This window comes from Thamnophis sirtalis, unplaced genomic scaffold (genome assembly GCF_051295495.1).
Source record: "Thamnophis sirtalis isolate CommonGarterSnake01/CBP01778 unplaced genomic scaffold, rThaSir2_p1.2 scaffold_6, whole genome shotgun sequence".
In the NCBI taxonomy this organism is placed as follows: domain Eukaryota; kingdom Metazoa; phylum Chordata; class Lepidosauria; order Squamata; family Natricidae; genus Thamnophis; species Thamnophis sirtalis.
In genome coordinates, this window is record NW_028261386.1 from 731409 (window position 1) to 749965 (window position 18557).

Sequence of the window (18557 nt, forward strand, 5' to 3'; positions counted from 1 at the left end):
ATCGAGGATTATCTGTACTTTTTGCATGTATTACTTTTTGGCAAGGCTGGAAATGCTAAGCTGAAGATTGAGAGACTCAACATCTCATTTTAGTGAAAGCTGTGAATCTGTTTATTACTGTTTCAACCTGGAAAATAATTATTTCTTTCACCCTTTTCTCCTCTCCCAACTGCCCCAGGTTAGAAACCACCTTCCAATTTCAAACAATGATCCCATTAGGGCGGCTTTGAGAAGATGAAAGTAATCATCCTCTTTTAATGACTCCCATAATCCCTTGGGGGGTGGAGTCTGGGCAACTGAATGGAACCGAGTGTTTACTGGCCAGATGCCCTTCCTGTCGCCAATGCGGAGTTTTTGTTCAGCTGATATATTCGAATATGATAATTATACATCAACAAAATTGGAAGAGCTGTTCTCACCACTTCTTGTACCAAACTTATCAACTCCATGAGTCTTCGACGAAGCTTTGCCACTTCTTCATTCACTTTTGTGACATGCTGCTCATATATTTCCGCTAAAGGCTTAAAAGTATGTCCGCCGTGCTGTTAGAAAGATGCAGATGAATTTGGTAAGGTCATTGTACCAGCTCAAAACACTCTTACCAAAGTGAATCCCAAAGATTATTACTGGAAGAAAGCACTTTTCAACCTGCTGAATCTGGTTTTTCTTCCAGTCACACTTCCCACAAAAATCTATTCAAGTTCTTAGTGAATACATAACGGAAGTAAAACTGTCTAGCTTGCTGCCTCATTAAAGAACTATTGTAGATGTCTTGAAGTTAATATTTCAGGAAAAAGCTAAATTAATTCCCCAGAAACACTTCTTATGAATGCTTAATTCAAGGTTTAAATGGTAAAAGGTATGTGACATGCCTTTCTTGTCAAAGCTGATCTTCATTAATTGATTTTAAATAGCTGCATCTTAAATTACATGAACATTATGTCAGCACAGCAGATCAGAGGAAGAGTCATTTAAGAAAACCCTGCCAAATAGTGGGGAATAGATGTTACTGGGTGTTAAAATAAGGGGAGGAAGATTTTCTGATTGTAGTCCATCCTCAAATAAAAACAGAACTTTATATTCTTCTTGAAAGCTAATATGTTTTATTATATGCATATTATACTTGGAAGAATTACTTTGTTCGTTGTTCAATAACTGTATTACAGGTAATTCTTGACTTATAACCATTCATTTAGTGATTGTTTGAAATTACAAAGGCACTGAAAAAAGTGACTTATGACAGATCCTCAAACTTATGACTGTTGCAGTATCCTCATGATCACATGATCAAAATTCAGGCACTTGAAAACCGGCATATATATATATATTTGAATGAATGAATATTTTTTATAAAATATATTATATATCGCTCAACAACTGAATAATTCACTTAACTACACTGCTTCACTTAACAACCATGGCAAAAAAGTTCATACCATGAGGGTAGTGCTTTGGTTTCTATAAAATAAACATTGCATAAACTCTTTGTTCTTCATCTGTACATAAAAAGCTTACTCACCATTCCACCCCAAAGTGCACACTGGTGGCAGATACATTTCTTACACGTCCAGCAAAATACACTAAGTTTTTCATGATGATTTTCACACCTTAAAAAAAAAGGAAAAACTGAAATTATAGACAAATGGAACAGCAGCCATAGTAAAAAAAAATTGCCCTCAATCATTTTAACAAGGTGGGAAGTGCCATTAAGGAGCTTATTTTTATTGGACATCAGTCAAAGTGAGCTACTGCTGAAATGCCAATAAAAACAGGAAACAATGTAAAATGACATACATAGAGAAGTTTCAAGTCAGCAATTCAGTTATTATTATTTTTCTCTGTCGTTTTGCAAGTACACTGAAAGCTTTTGTACCAAAGATAAATTCTTTCAGTATTTAATAAAATCCTCCTCCTCTTCCTTTTTCTCCTCCTCCTTTACCTCACTCTATTTCCCTTTTCCCTTGCCTTTTCCCTCATGAAAATGTCATTTTCATTTGTATATTCAGATAATTAATAAAAATTTATGTACTTTAAATTAAGGCAAAATATATAAAAAGACTTGGCCCCTGACTGCTTTCCACAAGCTTCTAGTTCAATCCTTCCATTATCAAGACGCAGGTTAGTTACACATAGAAATTGAACAGTTCCAGCTACAATGTTTAGGTTACATCTAAAATGTACTGCAAGTCAGCTTATCTTCTCACGTAGCTTCTCTATAAAATCAATACAATATAATAGCAGAGTTGGAAGGGATCTTGGAGATCTTCTAGTCCAACCCCCTGCTTAGGCAGGAAACCCTGTACCTCTTCAGACAAGTGGCTATCTAGCATCTTAAAAATGTCCAGTGCTGGAGAATTCACAACTTCTGGAGGTAAGTTGTTCCACTGATTAATTGTTCTAACTGTCAGGAAATTTCTCCTCAGTTCTAAGTTGCTTCTCTCCTTGATTAGTTTCCACCCATTGCTTCTTGTTCTACCCTCAGGTGCCTTGGGGAATAGCAATAGCAATAGCAGTTAGACTTATATACCGCTTCATAGGGCTTTCAGCCCTCTCTAAGCGGTTTACAGAGTCAGCATATTGCCCCCAACAATCCCGGTCCTCATTTTACCCACCTCGGAAGGATGGAAGGCTGAGTCAACCCTGAGCCAGTGAGATTTGAACAGCCGAACTGCCAAACAAGCAGTCAGCTGAAGTAGCCTGCAGTACTGCACTCTAACCACTGCACCACCTCGGCTCTTAAAGCCAAGGTAGTTGCTACCAGATTCACAGTGACTTGGAACAGTGCTTTGTGTTAACCATAGGAGGAGGCCAGAGAAATAGGGGCTCCTGTGCATGACTCCCTCTTCTTTGAGGCAACCCCTGAGATATTGGAAGACTGCTATCATGTCACCCCAAAGCCTTTTTGTTCTTGCTGCAAAAGGAAAGGCCTTTTATTTTCTATCCTTCCATCCAATGCTTTCTTTCTATTCTAGGCAAAATTCCAGGTTGGCATAGGACTAGAAGGAACTGGATGCTTGGAGAACTACCAACATCCAGCTTGCTTGAATGGAGGAAGCCTGCTTTCCTGCTTACATTCCTGATGCTTTTCTTCACTACAAATTGGCTATCTCTAAACAGATAGGGGCTTCATCACTTTGGGATGTAAACTGTATGCAAATGCTGTTCTGGAAAAACATGTTTAGGAGCACAGAGATCCAGCTATTTTCCCAACAAATGCTCCTTTGATGACAGCTACCAGGTTATCTATGTCATCTTTAATTAAGAATTATAAATCCTATGTTTAACCTCAGCTCAAGCCTCCTTTGGAGAATGCTTGGCAGGTGATCACTTCCTCATAAAGTACATTCATTCAGTGAAACCTTCTGCCCTAAATTGTGGGTCTGTTTGGTATGCACCAGTGAAGGATACTTACCATCATTGTAGGAATATGAAATTGTGAGCTGTGGAATAGTTTTCTACTTGCTGTACAAGTAATTTTTAAGACCGGTTGCTTATCTACCATTCAAAGTTGCGGCAAATCAACACAGAATATGTTACTTATGATCTGCCCTCCCCCACAGTTAAAGGACAATGTTTTAGGGGCTTGGCAACTGGCCTGCATTTACGACTGTTTGCAGTGGCCCATAGTCACTTGATTACAATTTACATTTTTGCCAGAAACCTGCATTTACTTCCAGTTTTCCAGGAAAGGGGGGGGGGAAGCCCCATAGCTAAGAAAGGGTTTGTTTAACAACTACAGTGTTTGCTTTATAACTTCTGCAAAAAATTAAGTCTAAAGTTAGATCTGGTCACATGGTAACCCACTATACCAGTGATGGTGAACCTATGACACGCATGTCAGTGCTGACACACGTAGCCATTTGGGGTGACACGCACAGGATTTCAAGCGATTCATCCTCGGCTCCTGCACGGCCGCCGAGGATAAAAGAATCTGTGTGATCTCCCCCACCCACACTCACTTACTGTATCGCCGCCGCCCCTTTCTGAGCGCAGGGGCTGCTGGTAAGGCGTGCGTGCCGTGTGCACACACGTCATCAGCGCGGCGAGGGAGGACCCGCAGGAGAGGAGCGCGGGAACAGTGCGCGCCTCTCTCCAGTCAGGCCGGCACAGAGAGTCTACTCCTGGGACTGTCGGTTACGACCGCACCACACTTATCTCAGTTCACGGCAGGGCTGTGGAGTCTGCTGCTTCCAGCTCCACGTCCTCATCAACATGCTGCTCTGGCCCGCCCCTGCTATGAATATTCATATTCTTCGCCTTCGCGTCACTAGGAATATTCATAGCAGGGGCGGGCTGGAGCGGCATGTTGATGAAGACGTGGAGCTGGAAGCAGCCGACTCCACAGCCCTGGTTCACGGCACCCCAAACAAGTTCAATAATATCAAGGGCAACATATGAAATCGACTGATGAACAAAGAAGTTACTAAGCAGGTATGTTAAATAATTTGTTTTTGGTTTATTAAATACAATTATATATTGCAATTATACATTTTTGTAGTTTAAACTATAAATTGCGCAAAATTATGTTTTTGTCGAAGTGACACACAACGCGAGTTATGCTCGATTTTTTGCCGATTTTTGACACACCACGCCAAAAAGGTTGCCCATCACTGCACTATACCAACATCATGATTTTAAATGAAAATTGTGTGCTCAATTACAGTCCTAAGTCAAAAACTCCATGTAGTGGATGGAGCACATTGTTCATAGAAATAGGAGAGGGTATCAATGTTTTTACTTACCATATTTTTTGGAATATAAGACAAACCTTTCCCCCCCCCCCTAAAAAGGGTGAAAATTTGGGGGTGTCATACACTGAATGTAGCTCCACCCACCCACCTCCACCCTTTGGCCTCTGCCTCCCAGCAATTTACCTCCTTGCAGCAAAGGGGAAAATGGGGCTGGCGGAGGCTGCAATAAGCTATAGCAATCCCTGCAGCCTGAAACAGCTGATGGCTGGGAGTGCGCTCCACGAGGCAAACTGCTGGGAGGCAGAAGCAGATTCTTTTTCTTGTGCTAATCAGCTGTTTGCTGCAAGGAGGTAACTATAAATGCCTATAGAATGTTCAAATTATTAAGACTTATTTTTTAAAGACTGCTTTCTTATTGTTCTAGACAGCTTAACAAAATGAAGAAGCTTTTAAAAATAAATGCTTGATCTGAAGAGGCCCAGTGCTATTGCATCTCCTTTTAAATAGCAGACAATAACTATACTTCCAGAAAGCACATCAATTTTAACAGCATCTGTACAAGTATAGTCTGAAATGTAACACTACAAATAGTGTATATGGTCTATACTGTTTGCTATTTGTTGCAAGGAGGCAAATTGCTGGGAGGCAGAAGCAGATTTCCCCCCCCCCTTGTTTTCCTTCCCAAAAGCTATGTGTGTCTTATACTTCGGAGCATCTTATACTCTGAAAAATATGGCAGCTTAACTTTTTGCTGTTCTGTAACCCTTCTGCGTTTGTAAAGGCAGGCCTTTTTTCTTTCCCATGACTGCATCTAAAAATTCTATGACACCTCTAAACTAAAGCAAGTGGGAGGATGGTTGGCACACCAATGACGCCCTCAATGCATTACAGAAAACAAACTTCACAGTAAATACCAATGTTCCATTTTAACATCTCACACAATGTAACTATAAATCCACTCCAGGAGAAAAATTCATGTTTTTAAAACGTCTGATTATGAACGAATTTAGGGGTAAATTACCTCCCACAGACCCATTCAATTCCACAGATTAGGCCTCCTCCGTATTCCATCTGCCAGCCAATGTCGGCTGGCGACTACTCGGAGGAGGGCCTTCTCTGTGGCTGCCCCGGCCCTTTGGAACGATCTCCCCGTGGAGATTCGGACCCTCTCCACCCTTCAGGCCTTCCAGACGGCCGTGAAGACCTGGCTGTCTCAGCAAGCCTGTGGTTGAGTTCCCCCCATTACTCGAATTTGCTGTGTCTGTTGTGCTTTTAAACTGTTTGTATTGTCTGATTGTCTTTGTCTTACTTTTTGTAATTTCCCCTCCCTTGGCTTTGTTCAGCCGCCCTGAGTCCCTTCGAGGAATAGGGCGGCCTACAAATTGAATAAAATCCAAATCCAAATCCAAATCTAATGCATGACAAACCCTTCAGTCAACAGGCCATTCAAATCTACGTACTTGTCTTTTTCATTTTCTTCATGCTTGCTCAGATTACACAACTGGAGTGTGTCAAGTTGCTGGGTCACCTCCTCTGCCCAACGACAGTTGACAAGTTCTCGCAATTGAAGTGGAGCTCTGCAAGGAAAAGTTTTGAGTAAAAATCCTGCTTCTTAGAGGAAAAAATAGAATAGAATAATTATTATTATAGAATTGAAAACAGGAGTTTATGCAGATGCACAAGATCTTTATCCAATCTCTCTACCTTTGAAGCATTTAATAAAAAAAAAGACTATATTAGAAATTGCGGGTGTTCAATTAATAAACTACAATTCAGGCACTCTAACTTGAAATGTTCCTTCTGATTTCTTCCACATTCAGAGGAAGCTAATTAATGAAGAATAGTAAATAATTTCATATTCATTCAAGGAGAGAAATCTTGTCCAACAGATTTTGAAACCAGGAATAAAAAAAATATTTGGGGGGGAAATAAAAGCCAAAAGTTTAAAGATTTAAAGAAGAAATAGGATTCATAAGTTTGAGATTTACAGCACACAGAGAGAGCATTGGTCGTGATGGCTCATAGGATGGAAATCACAGAACTTGGTCAAAGGTACTATAACAGGGCTTCCCAAACTGTGAGTAGGCTTCCCTTGGGGAGATGAAGACCGATTCCAGGTGAAACGTTAGAGAACCTTTAGGTATAGTGTTACAATAAATCTATCTTTAGTTTCACTGTATTATTTTCACTATCCATTTGTATTCATTTTGGTATATGGATATTTAGGTAAGTGTACATTACGATGACAGTATTAGAGGGAACCAGGTTGTCTATACTTTGACCTAGGAAGAATTGTTTAAAGTTACATCAGAAAAGCTGGCTCTTTTTCCCAGAACTTTCAAAAACTGCTCTTTTATCCTCAATGAGTGACAATTATGGACAATTTCTAAAATTGTACCTTGGCTAAACTTTCATTCATGACTGAAGGTCAAGATAGATAACATTCCATCATGTGCCAAATGTAAATTATAATCTGTCTGTTCCTCCCAAACATGCATTGTGAATATCAGCAAAAAAAAAAGCCACCTAAAATAAAGAATTTGCTTTGGGTACCACAACAGTCCAAAGGGCTTCAAGTGAAAGCTTACCGACAATGTGGGCACTGAGCTCTTTGTTCCGTCAGCCAACGCTGTCAAACAAAACAGGCATATTATAAAACACCAGAGTGTTCCAGAAACATTAGAAAAGCGTAAATCCTATAAGCTTGGACATATTTCTTCAGCATAAGTAAATTATTCTTGAATGGGATTCACATGCTGCCGTCTATCCCTATTTATTGTATCTGTATACGATTGCGTTCAGAAAATGACTCCCAATACTAAATTATAACTTGTTGAATGGGCTGGATCACACACAATGGCTGAATTCCCAGAACATGCTAATGTATAAACTAGCCAATCCCAGTTTAATTTAAAATGCTGTGTAAACTGAGTCTATATGTTAGTCTAGATTTATATTTATTTGTGTCCCACCTTTCTTATTTTTACAAATAACTCAAGGCAGTAAATATATCCAACACAGCTTCCTCCTCCTATTTTCCCCACAATAACAACCCTGTGAGGTAGGTTGATCTGAGAAAGAGGGACTGACCCAAGTTCACATAACCAGCTTTCATGGCTAAGGCGGGATATGAACCTGTGGTCTATTAGTCACACATGGAGGTAACAATTAATCAAGAAAGTTGGTCATGGCACTTCTTTGTATGTTATCAATGTATTAAGCCTAAATATTGGTCCAACCCTATTTAATTATTTTGTTCAGAAAATTAAATGTGTAAAAGCTCTCAGAGAATCACTAGAATCACTTGTGACTGTAATAAACTTCTGGGTTCTTAAGAAGTTTAACAGCAACATACAAATCTAAATATATATGGAGATTCTCCGTCATCCAAGTCATGATTGTCCTAAAGGTTGCTTTTTTCAACAGGCAACTAGACTTTATGTTTTTCTTTGAAGGCGTTTTTCTTCTCATCCAAGAAGCTTCTTCAGCTCTGATCGGATGCTGTGGAATGGAAGGATTGATACTCCTTGCAGACATCCTTCAATTCCCCACTATCCAACCAGAGCTGAAGAAGCTTCTTGGATGAGAAGCGAAAAGTCTTCAAAGAAAAACCAGAAAGTCCAGTGGCCTCTTGAAAAAAGCACCTTTGGGGATACATATCTAAGCATAATCGGAGGAATAAGTTCAACTGGTTGAAAGACCTGAAAAGAAAGCAACATTTTTTACCTCTTGGGCTGAAAGAAAAGATGAAAATAAGTCAGAATTAATCTTTAGTTTTGGAAAAATATCAGTTTACATTCAGAACTGCTGTTTTTTTAGGGAAATAATATACATTATTCCAATATTTTTTCTGGGCAAGGCTACTAGTAAATGGAAAGTAGGCAGGCACTAGAACAAAAGGTTAAAATTGTTTTTCTTAGTGTGCCAATACATTAGAATCCTTGTACACTTACATCTGTTTTGAAGTATTTTCAAAACCACACATCCAAAATCCAGTTACTATCTCCCCATGAGTAACTTGGTTCCAAATTTGTGATTACTTACCCGAATACAACTGAAACAACATAGCTTGGAGCAGTGTGGACACAGGCGTGCATCACGCAACTTTTCCATACAAATGAAACATCTAAATACTTCAGCAATACTCTGCAAGGAAGAAACACAATCAAGACAAGTATGGATCAGCTTTATCTGTAAACTGCATCCACATTATCTTATTCATATCAAGTCACATTTTACTTAAACTTAGGCTCAACTATATTGCTCTGGGGTGCTATACAACCGTGTTTGGAGAGGAACCAACAAGCAATTATTTTTAAATGTCATTGTTTAAAGGAAAAAAAACCGTTTGCTACATCTACACCTCAGTATCTTGTTAACACTGCAACCAAAGAGCAAAATATAAGTATGTATATAATTGTTTAGAAGACACTCTAGAATATGTGTCCAACCTTTTGGCTTGCCTGGCCGCAATGAGTGGAATTGTGTTGGGTCGCCTATAAAATATATAATATAGTTAATGTATATAAATCACATAATATTGTTAAGAGATTTATAATCTTATGGACTTGCATTTACTAACGGTCCAGAACTGTAACTGTAGACCACAGGTTGGACACATCTCCTCTATAATCTTGCAGAATACAACATCCCCATAAGCAGGACGAGGGCACGTAAACCAACACAACCCATTGGTATGTTTCTAAGATGGACTGAAATGCATGATTCATAAAATGCACATTCCATCAGAATGTAATATTTTTCACAGTACTTTTTTTGCTTCAGGTAAGATTCAGAAAGATATGAAAACAAGTCACATTTTATTCTTGCTTTCTCTTAGCTCTGTGGAATACGGTGCAATCCAAAATTTGCACTTTTATATGCTTACATGTTAAACTCATATTTTGACTTTCCTTCAGGAGCTCAGGGTAATAGAGGTAGTCTTTGCTTAAAAACCATTCATTCAATGACCGTTTAAAGTTATGACAACATTGAACAACTACGATAATACTTATGGTCAGTCCTTAAAGTTATGGTCATTATAGTCACATGACCAAAATTTGGATGCTTGGCAACCAGCCTGTATTTACAACCACAGTGTGTGACGGCCTCACAAGTTGCCAGTAGCTGTCTCTTCCAGGTGCATGTCATCAGCAGCAGGAGGAAGAAGGCGGTGAAGATCAATTGGGAGGGCAGGGATAGATGGAGGAGTGTGAGGCAGCCAAAAGGGAAAAGATGGGGAGGGAAATGGGAAGGGAGTTGAAGCAGATGCAAGCATGACAAGCATGGAAGAATTGTGAGGTCCTGGCCTAACAACCCCGTTGCTAAGCAATTTGGTCATGTGATGGTTCATCTAACAACTGAATCATTTAGTGATGGAAATTCTGGTTCCATTAGAGTCAGTAAGTGAGGACTACCTGTATATTTAATACACCCTCTGATTTTATCCTTATAACATGTTAGGTTGAGACTATTGATTCTTCCACTTCTAGTCCCTTCCAATCCCATGAATGAAAAAGGAGATTTATAGCAATTTCAAGTTTGGATCTAGGAGTTCTGATGCTAAAACAGAGCATGCTCTAGATACTATAATCTTATCCATAGAAAAAGGTTTTGGGAGCTCTGTGTCAAAACATTCTCAAACAAAACAGAGCACAGAAACACTATAATCATGGATTCCTGCCTGTTTAAAAAGTCAGCATATAAGAGAGGTGAAAAAATTATCAGATCCCAGATCTGTGACTTCACTGCATTAATTTGTTGCATTAATATTTCCCTGCAGCAACTCAAACAGGAGATATCTCAGTCCACAGTACCCCTTTCCTGTTTTGACCTAATTGCAACAATTCATGTATCAGGGAAAGAAGAGACCAAGTGTGCTGAATTTATACCAACCCAAAGAACAATAATGCTTTCTACTCAATCTGGGAAACTAGAAATGTAAAGTATTTTAACAGAAAAGTGAATTGTTGGTTATGAATATCAAACTGGCAATCTAAGATCATTAATTAATTAACATTGTTAAGATCTAGACGCTTTTCCAAAAAATGTCAAGATGGCTTATTTAAAATAAAGACAATAGTCAGCACTATTGTCAGTTTGGTCATAGCTTGACTTTAGTGATTAAGACAAGCTAGAAAATGGGAGATGGTGACCTCTAATCCCACTTTAATCATGGAAACCAACTGAGTCAGTTTGGGCCAATTCCTCTCAGCTCACCTCACCGGACTGTTGTTGTAGGGAAAATAAGAGAAAGGAGGTGTATTACCTGTGTTGATCATTTATAAAAATAATGACGGTGGGATATTAAATAACCCTACTAATATCGCAGAGGTCTTTGACTGAGAGATATATTGTTTGTTCTATTTTTGTGTAATTTACACTTGTTTTTTCTTAAATATTAATTGTAGTTAAACATGATTGCCACACACCATGTTATCAATAACATTCCTGTTAATTTCGGTGTCTCTGTTCCTATTTTTTTCCTTTACTCTCTCCTGCAACATGTACAACATTGAAATCATGGACCAATAAACAGCAGAGACAGAACCCAAAGCAGAGACGATTCATGGGTTACACTTTGCCCAATTCTATCATCTTGAATGAAAACTTTTGTTGTTTTAATCTGACTTTTATTATAATATTTATACAGTTGTGATGTTTTGATGTCTGATTGGCATACTGTTCAGAGTCGCTCTGTGAGGGAGATGAGCAGTTTCTAAGTGTGATAAATAAAATAGACATAAATAAATATAAAGGTTTTGAAAGGCAACCACAAGGAGGAGGGGATTGCAGGTAGTCCTCAACTTAAGACCACAATTGAGTGCAATATTTCTATCACTAAGCAAGACAATTGTTAAATTAGTCATGTCCATTTTGCAACCTTTTTGCCATGATTGTTAAAACCAAATCACCCCAGTTGTTAAGTAAACTGTGTTGCATTTAAGCAAATCTGGCTTCCCCCATTGACTTTGCTTGTCCGAAACTGGTTGGGAAGGTCACAAATGGTGATCATAGCACCTCAGGACAGTGCTATGATGATCATAAATGCATGACAGTTGCCAAGTGCCCAAATTTGATCATGTGAATGTGGGAATGCTCAAGTCATAAATGTGAGAACTGATCATAAGTCACTTTTTTCAGCGCCATTGTAACTGCAGTCACTAAATGAATGATTGTAAGTTGACGACCACCTGAATATCACATTCACCTACGCCAAAAAAGACATTTTTCTACCCTCTTTCATGCCTGCCTGTTCCATTAGGAGAAAGAGAAGCTTAGGAGTCTCAAAAGTGCTTTTTCAAGAGGCAACTGGACAATGATAGCCTGGGATGACTGAGAATCTCCATAGACAAGAAGCTCAGGAGGTTTGGGTAGAAAGCAGGAGAGAGTCTTCTTGGTGATGGCCCCAATTTCTAAGCCTCTGTCCTGGGGTACCAGCTTCCTTTACTGGTTTTTCAGGGCCAGGCAGGGAGGGAGCTGCTGGTTTTCAGAGATTTCCAATTCTTCATTTTCTTGGTTTGAATCCCCCCCCCCCATATTTTTGATTTTTTAAATTCTGCACAGGTACTCCTCGACTTAAACCATTCATTTAGCATCCATTCAAAGTTACAACAGCACTGAAAAAAGTGGCATCCCAGTGGTCCCGCAATCAAAAATTCAGACACCCGTCAACTGGTTCCCTATTTATGACGGCTGCAGTGTCCCGGAGTCGTGCAATTTCCCCCCTTTTGAGACCTTCTAACAACACAAAGTCAACGGAGACGCCCGATTCACTTAACAACCGTGTAACTAATTTAAACAAAGCAGGGGTGATTCACTCAACAACGTGGCAAAAAAAGGTGGTAAAACAGGGGTGGAGGAACACATCACTTTACCAACCGCCTCGCTTAGCAACGGAGATTCCCTGGGCTCACTTGTGGTCGTATGTCGAGGACTGCCATTCTGGATGCCCTCAAAACAGGAAGGGTAAATCACATTCATGTATGTCAAATAAATAAAACACACATGCAGGAATTCTCCCTCCCCCCCCCCGTATTTCAGGAGACCCTCCTCACCTAAAAAAAACTCCTTTGAAGTCCTGTCCATCTGGGGGGGAGGTCCTCCCATGTGGGGGGTCTCTGTTTGGAGGGAGGGGGAGGGCAGGCACCCCTATCCCACCCAGGATAAGGTCCCTCCCTCCCCTATCCTGGGTGGGGTAGAGGTGGCTGTCCTCCCCCCCCCAGTCCTCCCCTGGGGGGGTCTCCTTTTGGGGGGAGGGCAGCCACCGCTTTCCCACACAGGATAAGATGCCCCCCTCACAGATCCCTCCCCTACTTTTTTTGGGGGGGTGTTTCCTATACTGGGTGGGATAGGGGTGGCTGTCCTCCCCTCCTCCAAGGTCCTCCCCTGGGGGGGGTCTCCTTTTGGGGGGAGGGCAGCCACCGCTTTCCCACACAGGATAAGATGCCCCCCTCACAGATCCCTCCCCTACTTTTTTTGGGGGGGGAGTGTTTCCTATACTGGGTGGGATAGGGGTGGCTGTCCTCCCCCCAAAGTCCTACCCTGGGGGGGGTCTCCATTTGGGGGGAGGGCAGCCACCGCTTTCCCACACAGGATAAGATGCCCCCCTCACAGATCCCTCCCCTACTTTTTTTGGGGGGGGTGTTTCCTATACTGGGTGGGATAGGGGTGGCTGTCCTCCCCTCCTCCAAGGTCCTCCCCTGGGGGGGGGTCTCCTTTTGGGGGGAGGGCAGCCACCGCTTTCCCACACAGGATAAGATGCCCCCCTCACAGATCCCTCCCCTACTTTTTTTGGGGGGGGAGTGTTTCCTATACTGGGTGGGATAGGGGTGGCTGTCCTCCCCCCAAAGTCCTACCCTGGGGGGAGTCTCCATTTGGGGGGAGGGCAGCCACCGCTTTCCCACACAGGATAAGATGCCCCCCTCACAGATCCCTCCCCTACTTTTTTTGGGGGGGGTGTTTCCTATACTGGGTGGGATAGGGGTGGCTGTCCTCCCCTCCTCCAAGGTCCTCCCCTGGGGGGGGTCTCCTTTTGGGGGGAGGGCAGCCACCGCTTTCCCACACAGGATAAGATGCCCCCCTCACAGATCCCTCCCCTACTTTTTTTTGGGGGGGGGGGTGTTTCCTATACTGGGTGGGATAGGGGTGGCTGTCCTCCCCCCAAAGTCCTACCCTGGGGGGGTGTCTCCATTTGGGGGGAGGGGGAGGACAGCCACCCCTATCCCACCCAGGATAGGAAACACCCCCAAAAAAGTAGGGGAGGGATCTGTGTGGGGGGTGTCTTATCCTGGTTGGGGTAGGGGTGACTGCCTCCCCCTCCCCCCAAAAGGAGAAACCCCCCCAGGGAGGACCTTCCCCCCCCCACAGATGGACAGGACTCCAAACAAGTTTTTTTCGGTGGTGAGGGGCGTTCTGGGCGGGAGAAGCCCCTCCCCCGCTCCAACAGGTGCACCCGTCCCCCCCTCACCATTATTATTACTATTGTTGTTGTTATTACCGCAATTCCGAAGGCTTCTTACCTCAACACTTTGCTCGTCCATGACTGGAAACCGCCTCCCTCGAGGTGTGGTCGCCTCCGTCTCCTCAGTTTCTTCTCCTGAGGAGAAACGACCGGCGTGTGAAGTCCCCCCCCCGGGGGGGAGAAAAAACGGGGGTCGGGGGGGCCTCTCTTTTTTTATCCTCCCGCCTTTTTTTTCATCCCACAGACTCCCCCGACCCAATCCCGGCCATTTCTCCCCCTCCCCTCCGCCCCCGAGAGGAGGACACGGGGAAACCGAGTCATTAACGGCCCCGCCGGCTGTGGAGGGACGAGGGAGGGGGGAGGAGGGGTTGAAGCCCCCCCTCTGCCGCCTTACTGCGCCTGCGCGGTTATGCTCGCCAACCGAGAAGCGAAGATGCCGCATTAGCCGGCGCGCGCTGAGAGCGCCCCAGTGCGCCTGCGCGGGACCGAGCGAGCGCCCGTTCGGATTTGCCGGAGCGCTTCGTTTCCCTCCGGATTTGTCTTGAGCGGGAGAGTAATGGTACGCATGCGCGAAAGTGCTAGTTATGGGGAGGGCAGCCTCTGGAGCAGGTGAGTAGGAGCGACAGGTTGCAACGGGTTCAGAAGGCTTGCGTGCCGCAAAGTTGACACAGGTAGCCCCTACGACCTACAACACTTCACTGAGTGACCGTTCAAAGTTACAACGGCGGACTTATGACCGTTTTTCACACTTGCGACCATTGCAAGCATCCCCATGATCACGTGATCAAAATTCAAAGGCTTGGCAACTGGCATGTACTTGTGAGGGTTGCAATGTCAGGACATCAACTTTTGCAACCTTCTGAGCAACAAAGTCAGTGAGGGAAGCCAGATTTATTTAACCACTGTATGACTAACAACAACTGCAGTGATTCACTTAAAAACTTTGGCAAGGAAAACCGTAAAATGGGGCAAAATTGCACTTAACAGACATTTCACTGAACAATATAAATTTGGGGCTCCCTTGTGGTCGTAACTGGAGGACTACATATACATAAGAGAGAGGTGTATTACTTTACAACTATGCTTTCCAAACTGGGTAGTTATAAGAATTGAGATTCCAACTTGGCTGGGGGATTCTGGGAGTTGAAGTCCACATATCTTCAAGTTGCCAAGTTGGAAAAACTCAGGTCTGTAGCATAAAAATAAAAAAGCACTGATAATGTTAGCTATGAGTAATGAAACATCTGCAATACAATACAACATACAATACAATAGCAGAGTTGGAAGGGACCTTGGAGGTCTTCTAGTCCAACCCCCTGCCTAGGCAGGAAACCCTACACCACTTCAGACAAATGGTTATCCAACATCTTCTTAAAGACTTCCAGTGTTGGGGCATTCACAACTTCTGGATGGAACTTCTATTCCACTGATTAATTGTTCTAACTGCCAGGAAATTTCTCCTTGGTTCTAGGTTGCTTCTCTCCTTGATTAGTTTCCACCCATTGCTTCTTGTTCTACCCTCTGGTGCTTGGAGAATAGCTTAACTCCCTCTTCTTTGGGGCAACCCCTGAGATATTGGAAGGCTGCTATGCTGTCTCCTTAGTCCTTCTTTTCATTAAACTAGACATACCCAGTTCCTGCAAACGTTCTTCATATGTTTTAGCCTCCAGTCCCTTAATCATCCTTGTTGCTCTTCTCTGCACTCTTTCTAGAGTCTCCACATCTTTTCCACATGATGGCGACCAAAACTGAATGCCGTATTCCAAGTGTGGCCTTACCAAGGCCTTATAAAGTGGTATTAACCCTCCACGTGATCTTGATTCTCTCCCTCTGTTTATGCAGCCTAGAACTGTGTTGGCTTTTTTGGCAGCTGCTGCACACGGCTGGCTCCTATTTAAATGCTTGTCCACTAGGACTCCAAGATCCCTTTCACCGTTACTACTGTTGAGCAAGGTACCACCTATACCGTACCTGTGCATTTCGTTTTTCTTGCCTAAATGTAGAATCTTATTTTCCTCATTCAATTTCATTTTATTAGATAGCGGCCAATGTTCAAGTTTTCTTTTCTACATCGTGGGGACCAAATGTTCATTGTGGCATTGGCTAAACACTTAGGCTGTATATAGGTAATCCATGATTTAAAACAGTGCTTTTAGTGATCATTTGAGATTACAACAGCAGTGGAAAAAAATAACTTATGACCATTTTTCATACTTACGGCCGCTGCATCGTCCCCCTGCCCATGTGATCGGAATCCAGACACTTGGCAACTGACTCGTATTTATGACGGTTGCCGTGTCCTGCGATCTTCTGACAAGCAAAATCAAAAGGGAAGCCAAATTCATTTTAACAATTGCAGCAATTCGCTTAACAACGGCGGCAAGAAAAGTCGCAGAACGGGGCAGAATTCTCTTAACCAACATCTCGCTTAGCAAAGAGGATCTGAGGCCCCATTGCGATCATCAGAGGACTGCTTGTACATTTTTTTCTTTTCGTTTCCGTGTTCAGATTTAAACAAACCACTAACACAAAAATGAGACCCCCCGAACAGAAATGTGGAACCTGGCAGCCCCCATCCGTCAAACAGGGTTATTTTATTTTTTATTTATTTTTTTAAAAATATCAAATGAATGCATGAACAGTGTGGCACCTGGGGGTCATACAAATAAAACTAATAAAATTAATCATAATTATTATATTCAACTTATGTATTTCTAATAATAATAATCAGTCAAATGCAAAAAGCCGCACTGCTTGGATCTGCACGCATATTACGAAAATACGTTACGACGTCCTAGGCCCCTGGATGGGGCCTGACTAGTAACCAATGCCAAATCCTGCGAAACAACTGGCCGCTGTGATACAATTGTATAATAATAATACACATTTATATTAGGTTATAGTCCATCATTGTTCAATTATTCCATGTTATATCTTGTTATTACTTTTATTATTATAAAGCGTATACCCTTAATATCCCCCCTTCTCTTATTTCTATCACTTATTCTAGCTTTTAATCATGTCACACTTTGTTAACAAACTTTTTCTGTCTATCCTAACTTCTAATCATGTCAAATACCTAAAACGAGAGAGAAAAAGAGAGAGAGAAAGGAAAAGCCAATCAGAACAACAACAAATAGGACCATCCATCCATCATCTCCTGCCCGCTTCGTCATTTTAATTGCTACGCTTTAAAAGAGAGAGAAAAGGAAAAGCAAATCAGAACAATAGAAAAAGAGAAAAGTCATCTATCCATCGTTTCTCTCCCGCTTCAATACTTTAATTGCTATGCTTTTACTCTTGACTTGCCTCCCCAATTCCTCTCTTAAATCTTTATCTCGATCTATATCTGCTTCTTGGCTATTCAATCTAAGCACCTCTCCCACACCTCTATCCTCTTCCACTACCCAGTTTCTAAGCTTTCTATCCAGACCCCTGCCTCCCTTTCAGACATATCTTCCAACTCTCTTAATATATTTCCCTCAATATGTGTTATTTTTCTTAAATGCCTTGATTTTCTCTATACAAAAAGTTGTTTTTTTAGTTGTTCAAAAGTTTTATTTCTTTTAAAACAAACATTTCATCATTCCTCAATCAGTGAGACATCGGAGTACAATTTTTTGTGTGTCAAAATAGTTCTAGTTTACCACCAAATTCTTGTCTAGCCTAATGTATACCCCTCCCTCCCTCCACCCGTCCCCCCAACTCCCCTCCTCCTTCCCCCCCCCGACTTCCCAGAACCCGTACACAGTATGGATTTTTAACAAGCACAGTCTAAAATCTATTGAGAAAAAAGAAATAAAGAAATTAACGACATCTCTACATTGACCTTAGCTTCTTCTTGCTGAGCTAACTTTAAACAATTTAAATCATTTCTGATCTTAAGCATAGGCTAACTGGAATTTCTTGGTCCCGTATTTATTTTGTATATAGTCAATCCATTTTTTCCAGTCTCGTTTATATCTCTCATTTGAGTGAACAAAAAGTTGTTGTTTTTTAATACCTCCCAAGACGCTGAGATCTGATTGTACTTTTGGTTCAAAGGCGCCCAGGTGAATTTACCGTGATGCTTCCTCGAGGAGGGCAATAGAATAAGGGATGCTTTCCCTCCTGAGTGTTTGTAGCTTGGTTGTTCAGAGTTACCAGAAGCGCCAAGCAACAAGCTCTGAGAAGTTCTCTCCCAGCGAGCAAACATTTTCCCATCCCTTTAAAGAGGAAGGATTTTGCAAAACTTCACTTACCTTTCTGGTGTGGACTTAAGTGGGATTATTTGGCACTGTCTAAATAACAGATTTGGACCTGTTATTGCATTTTAGCCTAGCCCAGCGTTTGGCAAAGTTGCAAGTCTGTTTCCTAAATGTGGCTTAAATGAGTCAAAATAACATTTTTTGTTAATAGGATCT

At 42.0% G+C, this 18557-nt stretch overlaps 1 protein-coding gene across 1 annotated transcript in view; it reads right to left on the reverse strand.

Annotated features, from left to right (window-relative positions):
* TRIM37 (tripartite motif containing 37) overlaps window positions 1-14505 on the reverse strand; it is a 66041-nt gene extending 51536 nt beyond the window's left edge. Inside the window, exons 1-6 of the mRNA XM_087717082.1 lie at window positions 14213-14505; window positions 8736-8837; window positions 7280-7320; window positions 6152-6268; window positions 1520-1607; window positions 420-542 (exon numbers count right to left, since the gene is read on the reverse strand). Of these exons, the coding sequence (XP_087573208.1) occupies window positions 420-542; window positions 1520-1607; window positions 6152-6268; window positions 7280-7320; window positions 8736-8837; window positions 14213-14233 (492 nt within the window). The 5' untranslated portion in view covers window positions 14234-14505. The remainder of the gene's footprint in view (window positions 1-419; window positions 543-1519; window positions 1608-6151; window positions 6269-7279; window positions 7321-8735; window positions 8838-14212) is intronic.
* Between the last annotated feature and the right edge of the window lie 4052 nt (window positions 14506-18557).